We start from the raw sequence: 14,091 nt of genomic DNA, 5'->3' as shown, positions 1-14,091 counted from the left end.
AAGGGTTGGTGCTAAGAGAGGTGTGCAGTGCCGTTCTTAAAAGGTGGATGTTTGTGAGAATCCAGTTAATTTCTTCAGATAAGGAAGTAATATATTAGCTCTGTGTAGTAACTGGTGACGGGAACTTGCTCAGCCTGCTCTCAGAGCATCCCTCACATCAAAGTCCAGAAGAGACAGGCAATTAGGTTGCAACGTTCTTCACACAGCACATGTAAACAAACTGATTTAGGCCCCCTAAATCCACGCCACTTTTATCCACGGAGGAGACTGAGACTTTGATTTAAACTAATTTTCAGCGGTGGGTATGATCTATGCCGCGGCTGTCGGGCTGCTGGACAAGATCGCAGAGTTACTGTTGGCTGTTTGTTTCTGAAATCCCATTGGGTCTTAAATTATTTAAGACATTTGGTTAGCTTTTCCTTTTCTCTGGGAGCTACAGAGACACAGCAGCTCCACATTCGAGTAAAGTTCACAGTAGGCGCCTCTTTTAAGAACGGTAATGGATAGTTTAGATCAATAAATAAGAGATAACAAAAGTGAGAAATTAAAGGGAGTAGGGCTTAAAAGAAAACAAACCAGTCTGATCGCTGCCACTTTGAAATGGGTTTCATTATGGTGTGTTCACATACAGAAGTCACAAGCTGGTGTGAAGATGAGAGCCGGGAAGAGAGCGTGGTAGGAAAGATTCCTATTACAGGTAAAAGTAATGGCTGCATATTAACCTCAAATGTGGTATTCAACTTCATTATATAATCAAAACACGGCGTTTTTAGGGGCTCAGGACCACTAATAGTGAGTAAATTCAGCTCCTACGTACCGAGCACAGAGATTAAACGTGGGATCAGAAAGTGCGCACTCATCTTCACGTAAACCAAGATGGAAAATAACAGTGCCTATTTAATTCCTTGTAATCATGTTACACATTTAAACCGCGCGAATATCCCGTCATTTAGCCTTTCAGGTCCTCGTATCGGTGTTACAAAGGTCAGTCTCCGTGGGGAAGATCCAGTAATTATATGGCAAACTACAGATGTTTCTGATTTGATTCTTTTCTTTTCTCTCCTAATTGAATGTGTATCATTAGAATAAGCGCGGGGAAAAATCCCGCTAGACAGGAAGCTGTGCTTTTGCCTCCGTTACAAAAGCTGCCTGATAACACCAAATTTTTAGCAATAAGGTTTTATCAGGCCGTGTTCAGATCTCCCTGCAGCACATGCATTAGGCTCGCTTAGGATCCTTGGGTTGTGAAGTATCAATAACGCGTTAGTATTCCGGGCAGAGCTTTTTGCAATAAGTCTCAATTTGCTTTTGCCTGATTTTTGCAAAGTCGTGGGCTGCTTCGTTATAAATGGGCATGTTTGGCTAACTGTTCATTTATGCAGGTGTGTACTCCGACAGAAAGGTGCGAGGGCATCTGTTTATACAGCTCTCGCTGTTGCCTTTCTGCTGTTTTACGACTTAAAAATAGCCTGTCTTTCGGAGGGCAATTCATTTCTCTATGGAGGTTTTCCTCTGCTGCTTTTTGAGCCTAATTTGCAGCCGAAATATAAAAACGTGCTTCTTGTATCCCTGAATTATACTGCAGCAATAATATTACTATGTTAGCCACATAAAACTTAGAATATTTTTTTTTTCTCTGAGGCTTTGAGAGTGGAATGCTTTCGTTTTTCTTGCTGCTTAAAATGTCGTGCAGTTGCACATGGCAATGTAATTGTAAAACGGGAGCTGTGACGATTATTTTTTTAGGGGAATTAAAAGCACACGAGCCACTTAAACGGTTCTGCTGAAATAAAGCACACTTATTTCAAAATTCATCAAAAATTTGGCAGAATTTGGGATTGTTCTGATTTTTTGTCTGTAATTTAAGAGGATTGTGATTTTAAGGTCCTTCATCTGCAGACATCGCCAGCAAGAAGGATGTGAGGAACTAATGCCAGCACAGATCTCTTATATTTTTTATTTTTCAAGGGAGAACACGGGCTTGAATTTGGATGTGTGTAGCTGCCCAGGCTTCTGGCTTGCTTCTCCCCATGCTGGACTCAGGACGTAGCGTGGCTGTTTTGAGCCAGGAAGCCCAGCATTTTTGCATACATGTAAATGTACATCTTCTCCCAGAGCTTCTCATTGAATGGACATGCAAGTACCGATATTTCCTCGTTGTAAAAATGCTAAGAAACTCCTCCTAGCCTGAATGCTGCAAATGGTAACTTAAGTTAAAAATGCTTTCTTCTCAAATCTGCTTGATGAGCTACTTTTTTGGCCAGCGTTCTCGCTGTCTCTGGGAGTGAGGCTTTTCATATCTCACTTGAAAGCAAAGTTGTTCCTTTCAGCTGCGATTCATCTTCAGCCCATCATCTTCTCCAGGCTTCTTGTTCTTTCCTAGCTCCTCACTCTCCCTGCCTGTCACTCCCTGCCTTGTGCTCACCATTACAAGCCCTGCAGCACTGAAACTGTTCAGCCTTGCCTTTGGGCTCCAGTGACTTGTGAGGGGGTTTGTTTTTTGTCTTTAGGTGGACTGCTACACACGACCATTCTGTTATACAATTATTTTCCATACATAATGGATATAAACTTTTTTTTTCAGTGCCTACTGTATCCCTTAAGGACTGTAAATTTTCATTTAAACATTGGAAGCATTGAGGTTCTGATGGACTTCATGACTTCATTGTGAGAGCTGAGAGTCTTTCCCAATAGAAATTGACAGGTGCTTCTGTAGTTCTGGTTTATTCTTTTTTTATTCTGTTATGGGGGGGGGGAGGAGGGAGAAATGGAAGGAACCAAATGCTTTATTTTAATATTCTGTAAATACTCCTATTTGTGGCAATAAAGATTTATTCTTTTTCCAAGCCTGCAGTTAGCTCAGGGCACAAGATTGATCCAGCTCATACTTTGAGGTGATTTCCTCCATAGAGCCCCTTCTTAACCCTGCAGAGCCATGTCATACTAAGGGACTTCAGAAGGAATTTTGTGTTGTGTAAGGTACCTCTCAGCCTAAGAAATGCTGTTGATCTCACACACATTTTATTAATGGTGACCTCGCTGCTTCTGAAGTTACGTGTGGGTAGAGGAGTGTATATGGACTCATTCTGCTTCTCTTGTTGGATGCTTAGTTTTTTCCCTCGGGAAGACACATTAAAGAAATGGTTGGCCTTTTACCTGTTCCTCAGGTAGGCAAATGATGGGAGATTAAAAATGATAAAATCCATTATTTTTGGTTTTGCAGATAACAGTTTAAATGTCTCATGAGTAGGAAACTGCTGGTTTTAGTGAAGGGGTCAGTTTGTTAAATCTTCAACAAAAATAGATTCTATTCCTATCCTTCATTTATGTCTTCGATTTAAATAGATAGTAAAGCTGTAAAGTATTGGAATAAAAATGGCATTGCTTCTCTGCTCATCAGGCTTCGCTTTCACAGATGTCATATTCCATTTCCACTCCAGGTGGAGAAATCTCTAATGTAGACATAAGGAGGAAAAACCCTCTAAAGAATAATAATAGTATTAAAATGTGTGTGTGTGTGTGTGTGTGTGTGTGTGTGTGTGTGTGTGTATAATAAAACCGTCCTTCTCATGTATCATAGGGAAACATGAGAGGGCACAAAACCAATTCTCTTTTCCTTTTTAGGACACCTTTAATGAGCCAATAATCCTGCCAGCACTTTTCCCACACCCACACATCTTTCCCAGTGAGGTCCTTCTTTGAGCTGGACTTGAAAGGGTTCTGAGTTTCCACTTGGAGTGTGCTAATAAAGCGTTATTAAGTCTACCCAACGTTTTGCTTCATTTGATATCAATCTATCACAAGCTGCTGTTGCCAAAAAAAAAAAAAAGTTCATCTATATGTGATTAATCACCATTGGTTTGACAGAAGTACCTTGGCACAGCGTAAAATTGTACGTTTTGCTTAAGTTAGTTTGGATTACATTCTCCAATAGGTGATGTTTTACACTGCTCAACTTGAGTAAGTTTGGGAAAGACATCTTTCAGTTGTGAATTCTGAGTGTAAAGCTTTGTTCAGTCTTCAAGTGGAGGCAGCAACTTTTGGAAGTGCTCTCGCTGGGCCGGCTTGCTCCATCAGGATTCCATGAGCCCTCTGGTCATCAGGTGTGTGTACCCTCTTGAGAGGGCAGTGTAATGCATTGGTATATTGTTATGCTGAGAATGTTTTATCCTTTCTTTTTTCAAAGGAAAGCAGGGGCAATAGTTGTTGATATTTGACCTCCTTCTGGCTACTGGCCACTGCAGAGTTCTGCTCTTAATTTGGAGATCTTTTTCATCTGTTTGCTCATCCTCCTATCGCTTCCTTTTATCAGAAGAGCACATCCTTCTATCAGATTCGCAGGTAGCCTTTATCCTCTCCCTGTAAGCAAGTTTTCTGCTGTATTGCAGGGGAAATCAGCACGTATAAAAGCTGTGTGTAGGCATCACTCAAGCCTCCGGTCCCAAGGCAGAGGTTTGCACAGTGGCTGTTTGTGTTCTGGCAGTGGCAAGGCAGCTGATATCCTGTGTTTAATCCCAGATGGCTCTTTGTGGATGATCAGCAAGTGCTGTAATTAGTGTTAATGTGGTGGAGGAGGCTGTTCAGATTTGAAGTTCCTCTGGGCAGGAGCTATTGTTAGTTCCCTATTTTCGTGCCACAGCTAGCAGCGTGGTAGCCTGGACCGAGCAGCACTCCTGAATGTGAATGCAGTAAATATTGCCAAGGTAACTAAAACTACACAGCTTGCAGGCTCAGCTGATCCTGATAATATTCCTTTCAAGGCATTATTAACTTTGAAGTCTAGTGACAGCTGAAATACCCAAGCTGCTAACTATTTTATTGTTGTGAATAGTACACAGAAAAGGCCAAGTTCCTTTTTTGTGGAACACTCACTCGTGTACGAGGGAGATGCAGATCCACGTCTGAGTTGAGCTTGCATAGGCACTGGCTTCACTTGCTCTCCAGCTACTCGTGTTTACATATGTGATTACTGATTGTTATTGGAAACAATGACTAATTGCTGTTGATAGCTTTTAATTGGCATTCCAGTTGCTGCTCTTCTCCTCCCTGCAGAGCAACACCTACTGCTTGCTTACTTGCTTAGGTCACAGATTTGAGGTTTCCTCACAAACTGCCTTGGCAGTAAACTTCCTGTTTCCCCAGCTTGCATCTGGAAATCCAGCAGCTCTGGGAATTGCTTGCACCGTTCTCATTTATGGGCATGCCAAGTCAAGCTCTTGGGCGTTGCTGGTAATGACAATACTTGATATCTCTAGATGACTTTTTTTCCACTTCTCCTGGGACTCCTGCTGCGGTTCAGGGCTCCAAGTGTAACAGAGATGTTGGTTTTGATGCTCAAAATTATGAGCTTTTTTCTCAGGTAACACAGTTAACAAGGTATGAATGCTGTGAGTACATAACCAGGAGCTTTCTTCTTTCTTTGCAGAAGGTTACATCGCATCACTTTCTTGTCACAAAGATGTCTGGCTGTACATTGATAAACACTGGAACCTTGGCCATAGGGCAGTGCATGGAGAAAATATCTTCTTCCTGGTTCTGCTCTGCTCTGTATGTTCTGGGTCAAAGATCATTTCAGCTGTTCAGCAGAACAAAATAATAGTGGTTCATTATGCAACCACGGCAGTTTTTCCTGGAACTGGTGGCTAATGAAGAAAAGTACACCCATTTTGTTTGGAACAAAATTGTGAAAGCTGACATGAAAGCTGCTTTGACCCATACAGACTGCACAATTAATTCTAAGTTGAAAAGTGTGGAGTGTTTTTAATTAATAGTGGTATCTCATATCCTTCGCTCATTCTGAGTGGAAGGAAGAATACACTGGGGAAAAAGATGTGAGGAGAGCTGTGTCATCTGTGGCAAAACAGCTTCCCTTCTTTTGCAGTATTGCTCGAACGATTGGATTAAGAACTTATTTTCATTATTAACGTCCCAGTTTAAGCTCAAAAGCTGTTTTATCAAGCTTTTTCAGTTGTCTGTGCAGTCAGCACTGGCCAGCTGTAGAGTGAATACTCAAAACGCCACATGCTTAACAAAATATGTTGATTGCTCTGAAAGTAATGCCTCCTATTTGTTGCCATGGAAACTACAACAGCTACAAAGGGTGTAGCAAGACTGTTTGATAAAGCAAATTCATGGCTACACAACACAGTTTTTCAACAGTCACCACCATTAGCTGTGCATATTTGCCAGTAACGTGCAGGAGCCTGCATGCTGCTATCCAGAAGGTCTTTCAGGACATCCAGATGTCTTTCACATCACTGTCACCACTGCTGAAGTGCACCACCCATCACCTCCCTGTGCTCACATCTGCTGTTTGGTCTCTGTCAGTGTTCAGCAAGCGTTGATGAATTTCAGTTGTGCCATTTTTTTCTGCATGGTGGAATTCAGTGACACACCTTGGCTTCATCTGCACTTCCATGTCAGACACCGCTCTGTCAGGCTGCCCTTCTGCTGCCACCTGTCACACAGCAACAACATGTAATGGGGCATCGGGGGGGAGGTTTAATCTCTATTGCTATACCACCAACATCATAACATAGGTGTTATTTTCAGAGCAGTCGTCGTGCTTTCTCACCATTTGAACTGGCTGAAGGAAATCATTAAGCAGTACTTCTTTCCACTTGGCAGTCTCTTCCACTGCCTTACAACGTGGACATGTTGTTGAGGTGTGGAGATGAGGCAAGAGCTCAGTGCTCAGAGTGTTTAAACTTCCTTGGATGCTTTATAGGTATTGCAACCCAGATGAAATACCAAGCTCAGTTTTAAAGGTGAGTTGGTGAGCTTGTGAGGGCTTGGAAGGATCCCCCATTGATGTGGGCATATAAGCAGATTCATAGAGGCTCGAGAGGAACAGTTTGACTAATTGGCTTTAAGTCTGATGTAACTAAGGCAGAAGTGGGGATTGATAGCCCAGTATTGTTTTATAATTGACAGATAGGGCAAAGCTAAGCTCCAGAGGGCCTCAAAGGTGAAGGACAAGTAGGTCGTGCTCCCATTTGATGTAGGGGAAGTGCAGGCCTGGTGGGATCCCTATAGTACTGAAACCACTCCGGTAGTAGCTCAGATGTTCATTGTCCTCCTGAAGAGCAATGTTGGAGTAAAAAAGCAATTTCTAGGAGTTTTAAACCGATTACACTGACTTAGATTCTTTTATTACTATTTTTACTTTCCTGAAGTCATGTGCAAACAAGCACAAATATTAGCTCTTTTATGATGAGTAGTTTCTCAATGCATGCCTGCGTCGCCCAGTCTGCAGCTTTGAGCTACTGCCAGTCTTGCATCCTGGAAGTCCTCCATGGTCAGGGCTTGCTTAGAATTTCAGTCACATCTATATAGACACATGTATATAGAGGTCTTGTTGTGTCCCAGTTACAATTTATAGTGCAAAGCAGCCTGGTAAAGTGGGATTTGTACTTAAGCATCATGGTCTATGGAAACCAACACAAAGATGAGCAATTGTGCCATTCCAGCGAAAGAATTTTATCTATTTACTTTCTTAAATCAGTCTGTACAGAACAGAAAATGAGATGCACAGAATGGGGAAGAAATAAAGGAAAGTGTGAATAAAAGATTTGGGAATGGCTGACTGTTAAGTTGGTTGTTGAGTCATAGAAAAATCTAAGATTTGTGTCTCCCAAATGCAGCTCTATATTTGAAAAGGAAAAGTTAAAAATACTGATGTATCAAATAGTATTCAGAGATGTTAATGTGTACTAACGCATTTAAGGGGAAGGAGAATGAAAGTAACCCTTCTTCCTGATTAAGGCAAGTAAATTAGAACTTGAGGATTAGAAAGAAAATGAAGAAAAAGCGTAAATCCTTGAAGTTTTGCTTGAAGTTGATGTGTGATGCAATACAGTTCTTAAAGCCAGTGTTTGCTCTTTTGTTCTAAAACAGGTCAAAACACACCAACGTTTCTGAGTTCACAAGAAACCATCATCAGATCACGGAAATGACATACAGCTGCGATGTCTTCAGATTTAACATTTGAAAATTTATACTTTGTGTTTTTCACTTAGCAGGTTGTGTCATTGGAAATAATGGTTCTGAAGCAAAAGAAAGCCAAGAAATGTGCTCCGAAAGGAGTTCATCCAGTGAAAGAAGCGGTGACCTCTCAAGGTAAAGTTATTAAAGGATTTAACATTTGAAATGTTTCAGTGGAATGAGAAATGCCTGTAGAATGTGACTGAATCTCTGATGATTTTTACTTGATCTGAGGTTAAGGCTTGTATTTATGTTTATCTAAGAAAACAACTTAAACTCTGGTACACCTTAGAAAATATTTGCACCAAAGCCAAGTATTGTTTTGCAGCTGTTGTTTTCTCATTTTAAGACTCAATTGACATCTCAGTGAACCACAAATTAGCGTGTACAGCTGCTCTCAGTAGGGCTACTCAGAGGCCAGACAATAGAAGTTGTCAGGAAAAGGGCAGACAGAAAACATAAAGTCTTCAAGAAATAAAGTGATGGGTTTCTTCTCCGTGTAGCTGAGATGTAAACTAGTTGTAACTGGATCATACTTTTCACGGTCTGCAGACTGGTGGTTTTTTCCCCTGTTATTTTTGATGCTGGGATATTTACAGCATGTCTGTCTTGCTTTCACACTGAATGTGTTTAATTGATGGCCTTGTAGTTACCTAAAGGATGCTGTCTATTTAATTTTAAACAGACAAAAAAAAAAAACACTTTTTGTTTTTAATGCTGCAGTGATTTGCTTTGGGTCCCTGAGCAGTTGTGTTAGATATTCCCCGTGTTCTTCATGGGTGTGTAACGGTAATCAAACAGCAGCAATCAAATTAGTGGTCAAGCAGCAGCAGAAAATGGGCTATAGCACAGCCATCTCATGAAATATTGGCTTGGCTTTAGATTCTTATCTGCTCTTATTAGAACAGCCTTGCAAGTGGGCTCTGCTGTTGTGTGGCTCCTCAGCTGAAGACAGCCATTAATAGCACTCAGGAAAAGACTTTAAAGCATCCTGATAAATTTCTAACTCGTCCTACTGATAAGACATTGATATCTTTCTGTAGTTTCTTTGTATTGTTATTGATGAGGCCAGTTTTGACACAGACGGCTATTCTGATTTTGCAAGTACTGTCTTCTGAATTAGAACACAGTCTTCCTGCAGTTCTTCAATACAGTTAATAAAAGCAAGCTGTAATCATATATTGATGAAGGACGTTTGTGCTTTTGTTTAGGATTAGCTCTCATGACTCCAACTCTTATTTTTTTCCTCTTTATTTTTCAATCTCTTTTCTGGAACTTAGTTTGCTTGAGAATGAGCTTCTGAATAATAACGTTAGGAAGTTTAAGGGTTTTTCTTGTAGATGAATTTTGAAATGCTAAATTTCAGTCGCTCACAGAAGCCCAGGATAGCAGGCAGAGCAGGACAGAGCCCTGGGGAACTTGCTTACAGGATTGCTGTTAAGCACCTAAATATGTGCATAAGCACCTAAATAAGCACGTAAAATACGTATAATTAATGATGACAGCTATTTAAAAAAAACCCTTGGGTACTGTTTGGCATCTTCAGTACTTTTTCAGATGCTATTTATATGCTGTCCTTTTTTCAGTGCTCTTTTTAATTCTCACTTGTGATAGATTTTAGCATCGCTCTGCCCTGCAGCTTTGTGCCTTCCAGTGCTGAGCAGCACTGGGTGCACTGGTGCTGACGGTGCTCCTTAAAAACCAGCCAGTCTTACAGCGGCTCAAGGTTCGTATCCAAAATGCCTAGGAAAGCAGTCCTCCCTTTTTAAACATGAAGTTTCTGAGTGCTGCTTGTTTTGGACGCTCGACGTGGACTTTGCACAGAGGCAGCACGGCAAGAGCAATGGGTGCTGCTTTGCGGTCGGGGCGCGGCGAAATTTCTTGGCCGCTCACACGTAAGCTCTCCACTTAGTGCAGTCACTTCTCGTGCTTTATTGCTTTTACAAGTGGTCTCGAAACCCACTACTTGAGAATAAACATAACTGTGTAGTACTGCTGTGGTACTTTTTATAAATTCTTCTTTGCTGTTTTGTCACTGAGCTGATGAGTGACCTCGAAAAAGACCCTGCTGGACCTAAATAAAAAAAATGGCTTCCTCTGATGTCCTGGAGACAATAATTATGATGTGCCAGTTAAGCCCAAACTACAGCTGAGGGATTTTACTTTAAAGCGGAGGCTTGGGCGCAAAAATGCATTTATAGCTCTTTGTCTGGCACCTCATTATGTGTGGGCCTGATTCATTAAGTAATTGGTTTGCAGTTGTTTACATGAGTATTAAGGCTTTCTATTCAGCAGCCTTTGAGAGATACATTGTGCAAATGTTGCATGTTATGAATGCAGAATGAGGGGCAGGGGACCGGTCCTATTGGCTAAACACTGCACTCTGTTGAAAAGCAAGAGAAAGAGATTGGGTGCTGCTTTGCATAGCAATGACTTTCTTAATAAGCTTTACAGATTAATACACACAAGCTATAAAAGATGCAAAGAGATACTCTTAGCACATTTATACATGCTCATTTCACTATTATGGTACTGGAGATGGGAAGAATTGAGCTCTTTCATATTCGGTTTTTCAGTGCATGTCTTCAGTGCATGAGACTTAATAGAATCCGATGTTTATTGTATTATAAATCATGGGGAAGTAGGCAGATCTGCAACAGTTTATTATTAAAGATTCTTTCAATGTAAATCTTTTTCGGCCATTGTATTTCCTACAGCAAAATCATTTTGTGGTTGAGTGGGGATGAAAGGCATAATGTACGAAGGAGTGAGTCTTAATAGGAAGCTGCTCTCTGAGTAAAGACCACTTGTTCCCTTTTGTTCGGAGGTGCATGCCAGAGCTTCCTCTTCTCCCACAAATATTGTCTGCTTCTGCCTTAGATATCAAACTGGCTTGGGTTTGTTTTTTTTTTTCCCCTGGACTAATTTACTTTATCGAGCTGCTCGTAGATGCAACTTTAGCCAGAAGAGTGAAGGTTTTGCGAGAGGAAAGAGCACGTTAAATTATAGAACCACTCGGGGGGAGAAGGTATCATAAGTCAGGCCTGAGTCTCCCCGAAAGAGCGGGCAGAAGGCGATGTGTGTGGCATTGGGCGGCCCTGCAGCCATGGCTGCAGCCAGAGGAGGTCACTAGCTTTTGGGATCGTTCTGTGGTTTTGATGCAAGCCATTTATTTTTCTTCGTGACTTGTTTGCTCTGTCTAGCTTCCAAATAATCTGAAGATTAAAGCTGCGTTACAGACTGAGAAGCAAATGAAAACTGTAATTTGTCAGGACGTAAGCACGGTGTAAAGTATTTTAAACTTTGATTAATCTGCATTCTGGAAGTAGTCCAGCCCGGTCCCCGGAGGCTGTTTTTTAGTCAAAAGCTGCCTCTAACAAACTCAGATTTAATGAGATGTAAATAAAAGTTTTCAGATTGTAATTCATCCTCTTAATTATTCTTGGAGGAAATATTTAATAATCAACTGGCTATAACTAATGGGGTGCGTGGCTTGCCGTGCAAAGCAGCATGTTGGCCATCAGGGGGCACTCAGACTTTGCTGAACTAGGAGCTCTCAATTCATTTTGCATCTTCTACCTGATGTCGTTATTGCTATCATTTGAAATCTCGATGGCGTTTCGTGGACTTGTTTGGCATCTCTTGTCAGAGCTCCAGCCTAAAGTTTGGGGGTCAGGATTTTCCAAGGTATGCATTAAGCAGGACAAGGAAATAGCCATTGAGAGCAATGAAAGCAAGGGAACGGGGCAGAGTGGGGTGCTGCAGCCAGTGTCCTGCACCTTAAGAGCCACGTGTGTGTAGGTGAGTCCGTGCCTGATGGTTGTATCCTTCTGCAGAGCTTGAATTGTCAAATCACTTCTAACAAAGGTCGACTGTAACTCAGGGATGTTTTTCTGCAAGTCCTGGAGCTAGCACATCTGGTCTCAATCCTAAAAGCCACAGAAACAGTGGTGATGTAGCAGCCGTGCTGCAGGGCGGTTAAAGGGGGGGGTATGCCAGGACCTTGCACTGTGATGGATTTTGGTCTGTTTTTCTAAGTAGGAATATATATATTTTCTTCAACACGATACACAAGCAGGGAGCGATCTTAAATGTAACTTGATGTCAATCTTTGTATCCTACAATGAGAGTGATCATATTCGCAGTGTAATTACTTAAATTCTGTGTTACCATTTCCATTCCTCAGCAAATGATGGTGTGTTGAATGGATTTGTTAGTGCATTCCCAACTCTGTAACTTCTCTGCGTTTCTGTGATGCCCAGTTTCTAGTCAACTATCAGCAGAAAATGATAGTGCCATCAGAGTTGTCCTGCAGCTCACAGCAAAGCGTATTTATCACACAGGGGCACGCTGAGCTGAGTCTGTCACATCAGAAGCGCTGGCACCGAGTAGCCCGGCTTGATACTCCTAAAAGGCTTTTAGATGTTTCCAGAAAACGATTTTTAAAGATAAATCTGCAGCATTGCACCCTCACGTGTCACTGGGGAGAAGCTTCATCGCTTCTTTCAGTGAGGGTTATGAAGCACTGCCCTGTGAAATATAAATACTCTGTTTGTTTTCTGGTGCCTCAGCACTGCTTTCATGCAGAAGAGGCGCACAGCCTTGAAACCTCTGCCAATATCAGCCATAGTGTCGGTGTTCCTGAAGCCCCCACGCTCCTCAATTTGTTTGTCTTTCTGATCAAACTTGACATTGTTCTGTTTTTCTTGCTGCTTGGATGATGTTGTTTTTTTTTCCTTTGCTATTTAGGTAGTGGTTGTGGGCTATGTGGTTTTCTTTTCTTTTTTTTCTTTTAAGGCATTTGGGTATCCTTTTTGTTTATTTTTTGTTCGTTTCTCTTGCCACTGAAGCACTGAAGTTCAACAAGTGCTATAGCAAAAAGATACCCAGACTGGAGTAAACATTTTCTCTTCATTTTTTTATTTTTTTTCCCCCCAATGCCGCATCTATTTACTCGCCTTTTTGCTGTACTAGATTTTTTTTTCCACTTAATATTAATTTTCTTTATGGAGGGAAAAAATATTTTCTTGGAGCTTTTTCATTTATTATTGTTGCAGAATCTTCAGCACAAAAAAGCCTATTTCAGCAGAGTAAAGGAGAGATTAAAAGCCCCTTTGAAGTTAAACCGGTTTGGGTTTTTTCTTTGTTAGAGCCTGGGTTGAATTTGGCATTATTTTAGGAAAGAAGCAAATGTGTAAATGGATATCGAAGGGTCACTACAGGGGATTAGTCAAGGCAGGGAAATTGGCCTTACTTCATTTATAGCCCTAAAATTTCTCCTTGGAGGTCTGTGTGGTTATTGTGCGCTCGGCATAGCAGACGGTAACTTTCACGATTGAATTTCCTGACTTCTCAATATGGGTGTTTTGCAACGTAAAGGTTTTGCTGCATCTTGACTGACACTTCAGACATAATTCAAGAATTTTATTCCCTGTGACAAAGCTATCTTGCGGTATTTCCAGTCTCGATTTGACAGAGTTGCTGTTTCTGCCCTTCTGTTTTCCTGGTATCATTTTCTGCATCTCCTCTAGCATTGCTCTGTGTGCCATCAGCTTCCATGCCAGACCGTTTCCTGGCATCTCCTTTTCTGCCTGATCTGTGGCACTGATACTAGCTTCCGACAAGGCCTGTCTCATACACCTTTGGGCTGTTTTGGTAGGGAATTCTGTTCTTAGGCATGGTAATTTCCCCTGGGAGAGGGAACGCACTGATGGCTTTTTGGTAGAATGTGAACATCTGTCTTTGCCCCCCCTTCTCTCAGCACTGGCTGTTTTCTTCATGGGAAGGTGGGAGGAGGAGGGAAGGTTTTCAGATCTTCAGAATCTTAGAATCACAGAATGATTTGGCTCATGAAGGGCCAACCAGCTCCAAGTCCTTTGCTGTAGGCAGAGTTGCCACCCACAAGACCAGGCTGCCTCATCTCTTGGTCGGGGTGGTCCTTGCCCACCACAGCTTCTCAGTGAGGCCTTCAGGTGGCCCCGGAGCAGTTGGAAGTGCTCAGGACTGTGCAGGGCTGTGGGTGCTCTTCCACTGCTCATCCTGTGGTCCTCGTATTGCATGGTGGTCCTCAGCTCAGCAGGGCTATGGATCCACCTGAACAGCCTTCAC

At 41.8% G+C, this 14,091-nt stretch overlaps 1 protein-coding gene across 6 annotated transcripts in view; it reads left to right on the top strand.

Annotated features, from left to right (window-relative positions):
* The window catches only part of KIZ (kizuna centrosomal protein), a 39,794-nt gene that overhangs the window by 21,189 nt on the left and 4,514 nt on the right, over positions 1 to 14,091 (top strand). For 2 of the 6 annotated variants that reach the window (XM_085218651.1, XM_085218655.1), the window contains exons 9-10: positions 632 to 697; positions 8,019 to 8,118. In XM_085218651.1, coding sequence (XP_085074777.1) covers positions 632 to 697; positions 8,019 to 8,118 — 166 coding nt within the window. Of the gene's footprint in view, positions 1 to 631; positions 698 to 1,968; positions 3,548 to 8,018; positions 8,119 to 14,091 lie in introns of those variants that run through there. The other 4 variants (XM_085218652.1, XM_085218656.1, XM_085218654.1 and 1 more) reach the window with 4 other exon arrangements.

This window comes from Meleagris gallopavo, chromosome 2 (assembly GCF_905368555.1).
Source record: "Meleagris gallopavo chromosome 2, MGAL_WU_HG_1.1, whole genome shotgun sequence".
NCBI classification, from domain to species: Eukaryota; Metazoa; Chordata; class Aves; order Galliformes; family Phasianidae; genus Meleagris; species Meleagris gallopavo.
This window is presented reverse-complemented; position numbering and strand designations above follow the sequence as displayed.